Source organism: Nerophis ophidion, linkage group LG01, assembly GCF_033978795.1.
Source record: "Nerophis ophidion isolate RoL-2023_Sa linkage group LG01, RoL_Noph_v1.0, whole genome shotgun sequence".
NCBI classification, from domain to species: domain Eukaryota; kingdom Metazoa; phylum Chordata; class Actinopteri; order Syngnathiformes; family Syngnathidae; genus Nerophis; species Nerophis ophidion.
The window spans coordinates 55371779-55376778 of NC_084611.1; the positions used below are offsets into that span (position 1 = coordinate 55371779).

General features: G+C 40.6%; 1 protein-coding gene across 6 annotated transcripts in view; it reads left to right on the plus strand.

Moving 5' to 3' along the window:
• The window catches only part of sh3pxd2aa (SH3 and PX domains 2Aa), a 232777-nt gene that overhangs the window by 165243 nt on the left and 62534 nt on the right, over positions 1-5000 (plus strand). For 5 of the 6 annotated variants that reach the window (XM_061907796.1, XM_061907806.1, XM_061907815.1 and 2 more), the window contains one exon: positions 1829-1957. In XM_061907796.1, the coding sequence (XP_061763780.1) occupies positions 1829-1957 (129 nt within the window). Of the gene's footprint in view, positions 1-1217; positions 1754-1828; positions 1958-5000 lie in introns of those variants that run through there. The other variant, XM_061907836.1, reaches the window with a different exon arrangement.

The following is a 5000-nucleotide window of genomic DNA, read 5'->3' on the forward strand; positions in this document are numbered from 1 at the left end:
CGGACCGTCGATGGTAAAATCCCTAAATTCCTTGCTATAATAGCTCGTTGAGAAATGTTGTTCTAAAACTGTTGGACAATTTGCTTACAAAGTGGTGACCCTCGCCCCTTCCTTGTTTGTGAATTACTTAGCATTTCATGGAAGCTGCTTGTATACCCAGTCATGGCACCCACCTGTTCTCAATTAGCCTGCACACCTGTGGGATGTTCCATATAAGTGTTTGATGAGCATCTTTCAACATTATCAGTATTTATTGTCACCTTTCCCAACTTCTTTGTTGCGTGTTGCTGGCATCAAATTCTAAAGTTAATGATTATTTGCACACAAAAAAAAAGTTTATCACTTTGAACATCAAATATGTTGTCTCTGTAGCATATTCAACTGAATATGGGTTGAAAATGATTTGCAAATCATTGTGTTCCGTTTATATTTACATCTAACAAAATTTCCCAACTCATATGAAAACGGGGTTTGTACTTTATCTTAATTTGTCGTTATACTTTTTGAATAAATTATATGATAATGCTCATCATAAAAAATTGTGGAATTTAGTCTTGGAAAGTTTGTGTATACAAGTTAGTAAGAATTGTATGATTTGGGGCATTTTTTAAGTATTACCCTTTTTCTTTCATGATTTGGTGTTGATACTACACTTGCCAACAAACTGTGACATCTCTTAAAGCTCTCAAATTATATGTCGACTTCCGATGTCAATCATTGAGTAACAAGAATTTCACAGTACACTTTTGAGGTGTTCGAACTGAAATACTTTTCAACATAAACAGGACTTAATCCAGTGTTGTAACAAAACATAAGTGACGATCTGTCACTTCATTTCTGTTTATTTTTCCTTGTTTTGTATTCGCTCGAGACAGGCATAAATAGAGATATGCTGATTGGCAGCCGGTGTGGACCAGCTGCCAATCAACAGACAGTGCTCAGCGGGACACGCTGGAAGTGGAAACAAGTCTGGTTGCAGTACACATGTTTTCAACATCAGGGGGGAAAACAAAACACTTTTTTCTTTTGTTTCACACAAACTTAGACCCAGTTTTTTCCCTCTCCAGTTCCATCATATGTTTCTATTTAAGGCCAGCATTGCGGACTAGCACGATTGGTGTGTTCACCCCCCCTATTAATTCCCCGTCCAACGACTGGCTCCCAGAGGCAGTGGAGGGGAGGCCTTTCATCTCAACCACACTGGATTTTCCACTCGATCCTCAGTCTCTCTCTCAAACGTTCCCTTCTTTAGTGTTAGTCTTAAGTTCCGTTTCGGTCATGGTTCCACTTTAGTCGCAAGAGGGCAACTTCTACAGACAGCCTCACAGGGTTATCTTTAGTGTTTTTCTTTAGGGTCTTCTTTAGTGTCCGTCTTCAGTTCCATTACGGTCATGGTTCCACTTTAGTCGCAAGAGGGCAACTTCTACGGACAGCCTCAAAGGGTTTTCTTTATTGTTTTTCTTTAGGTTTTCTTTCGGGTCTTTATTGTAAATCTTAAGTTCCATTTCGGTCATGGTTCCACTTTAGTCGCAAGGTGGCAACTTCTGCGGACAGCCTCAAAGGGTTTTGATTTCTTCCGATGCCCCTCCGTCCTGCACAGTTGCTCGGGGGTCCCGTCAGCCATATGGCAGAACATTTAGAACTGTGCAGTCAAATTGACAGCTTATTATGTGCTGATCGTCCAGGGAGGAAACACAGTGACGGGGTGCGAGGGTCGGGCTAATGGCAGCGTACCCCGTGCACAGAGGCAGGGGTACGGTTGGTCGCAACGGGCTTTCGCGGAGCGTGAGAACGAGCAGGTGGCTGACGTCGTTCTTCTTCCGCTCAGGGATTGACAGCTTGGAACCTATGGTGCTGGAGCAGTACGTGGCTGTGGCAAACTATGAGCGGCAGGAGAACTCTGAGATCAGCCTCAAGGCCGGTGAGACGGTGGACGTGATTGAAAAGAGCGAAAGTGGTGAGTACTCTGTTTTATTCTCTTTGCTCATGCTATGTTTGGTTTTGTTTATTTTTGCGGTTGGAGTTCAGCACTGAGAACATTTTGTAGTTTAGTAGTACAGTTTGCTCTACAGCCAAGTCTACCTAATCCTGGTATCACTACAGTAGTACCGTACCCCGTTTTCCTTGCAACCCACTTTTTTGATTAATTCGGTATGTTTGCCCTGGTTCTCACATGTCATCTACGACCAAATATTGCCAAAACAAACTTGCATACCATTTTGCGTAGAGATGTCCGATAATAGGGCTGCGAATCTTTGGGTGTCCCACGATTCGATTCAATATCGATTCTTAGGGTCGCGATTCGATTATATATCGATTTTTTTCGATTCAACGCAATTCTCGATTCAAAAACGGTATTTTTCAGATTCAAAACGATTCTGTATTCATTCAATACATAGGATTTCAGCAGGATTTACCCCAGTCTGCTGACATGCTAGCAGAGTAATAAGATTTTTTTTTAAAAGCTTTTATAATTGTAAAGGACAATGTTTTATCAACTGATAGCAATAATGTCAATTTTTTTTAACAATTAAATGAACCAAAAATATGACTTACTTTATCATTGTGAAAACATTGGACACTGTGTGTTGTCAAGATTATGAGATGCGATGCAAGTGTAAGCCACTGTGACACTATTGTTCTTTTTTTTAATTTTTATAAATGTCTAATGATAATGTCAATGAGGGATTTTTAATCACTGCTTTGCTGAAGTTATAACTAATATTGATGCTGTTGTTGACAATATTAATTTTTGTTTCACTACTTTTGATTTGTTCTGTGTCGTGTTTATGTCTCCTCAATTGCTGTGTATTGGTTTGTTGGATTGATAAAACAAAATAAATAAATGTAATTAAAAAATTAAAAAATCGATTCTGAACTGCACAACGTGAGAATCGAGATTCTCGATTTTGTCCCCACACCCCTATCCGATAATATCAGACTGCCGATATTATCGGTCGATAAATGCTTTAAAATGTAATATCGGAAATTATCGGTATCTGTTTCAAAAAGTACAATTTATGACTTTTAAAAACGTCTCTGTACGGAGTGGTACACGGGCATAGGAAGAAGTACAGAGCAGTTGCGTCTCCCAGTCATACTTGCCAACCCTCCCGATTTTCCGGGGGGACTCCCGAATTTCAGTGCCCCTCCCGAAAATCTCCTGGGGCAACTATTCTCCCGAATTTCTCCCGATTTCCACCCAGACAACAATATTGGGGGTGTGCCTTAAAGGCAGTGCCTTTGCGTGTCGGCCCAATCACATAATCTATACGGCTTTTCAAACACACAAGTGAATGCAAGCGTCCTTGGTCAACAGCCATACAGGTCACACTGAGGGTGGCCGTATGAACAACGTTTACACTGTTACAAACATGCCCCACACTGTGAACCCACAACAAACAAGAATGACAATGACATTTCGGGAGAACATCTGCACCGTAACACGATATAAACACAACAGAACAAATACCCAGAACCCCTTAAAGCGCTAACTCTTCCGGGACGCTAGAATATACACCCCTCAGGGAGAGCATGGCCCGAATTGTTTAATGCATCCAGCGGGGCATCCATCACAACAAAATAAGGCATAATAATGTGTTGATTCCACGACTGTATATATCAGTACCGGTTTATATCGGAATCGGTAATTAGGAGTTGGACAATATCGGAATATCGGATATGGACAAAAAAGCCATTATCGGACATCTTTAATTTTGCGGAATCGAGTGCCTAAACAAAAAATCCGACGTGTTGGTGACTCAGTCTGTCTTTTTTTAAAAGTTAATGTTAAAATCCCATACTGGGTGAAGTTATCCTCTGCATTTGACCCATTGCCATGTTCACCCCCTGGAATGTGAGGGGAGCAGTGAGCAGCAGCAGTGGCCACGCTCTGGAAATCTTTTGGGGATTCAACCCCCAATTCCAACCCTTGATGCTTGAGTCCCAAGCAGGGAGGCAATGGGTCCCGTTTTCAAGTCGTTGGTATGACTCACATCCTTCCAGTCTCAGGGCGGACAGTCTTAACCACAAGGCCACTGAGCAGGTCTTAACTTAAATGAGTATGGCTGGAAAAACAAGACACCATGAGTCCAAAGAAATGCTACTTTGGTGAAGTATGTGAGAAACACATTTGAATTCAAGAAAGAACTTATTACAAAATTAGTTTTCAATAAAGGCAGAAATTATGTTAAATGCTCTCGTATTCATTTAAATTGTTATTTTTATGGATGGATGGATTTTACATGGCTTTCTGCATGTCAAACTATAATCACTATTTTATATTAGCTCTATCGGCTTAGATCTAAACTCTCCAATATCAGGCTCTGATACCTACTCTGGACAGCCAGTTAACATCTACATGTCCTCCAATATGCCCACAGGGTTGGTCTTTCCTTGTATTTTAGTCAAGTCCTTTACAAAATGTAAACATGGTAGGCTTTATCAAACAACTACACAACAGCTTAGCACACAATAGCACACAAGCTACACGTACGTACTCAGGGTACCTCAGCGCAGGGTTCCCCTAACCTTTTTTCCACCAGGGACCAGTTTAATGTAAGCATTATTTTCACAGACCGGCTTTCTACTTTACCTTTGGCAGATAAAAACAGCCCAAAACAATTATCCTTTGGCTACTACAATCTGGCACATGAACATATTATGTGTCCATTGATGTGCATTGTCCCATGTACTATATATAACAAGGGAGTAATATACATCTATTAACAGGCTTATTAGTGTTTAGTGCGTTAGTTCATAAATGAATTAGTGTAGCAAATGCGTCACGAACCACCGGTTCGTGACGCATTTGCTACAAGTGTTTTTAATGTAGATTAAAATTATCGTAAGTAGAGATGTCCGATAATGGCTTTTTTGCCAATTACGATATTGTCCAACTCTTAATTACCGATTCCGATATCAACCAATACCGATATATAAAGTCGTGGAATTAACACATTATTATGCTTAATTTTGTTGTGGTGCCCCTGCTGGATGCA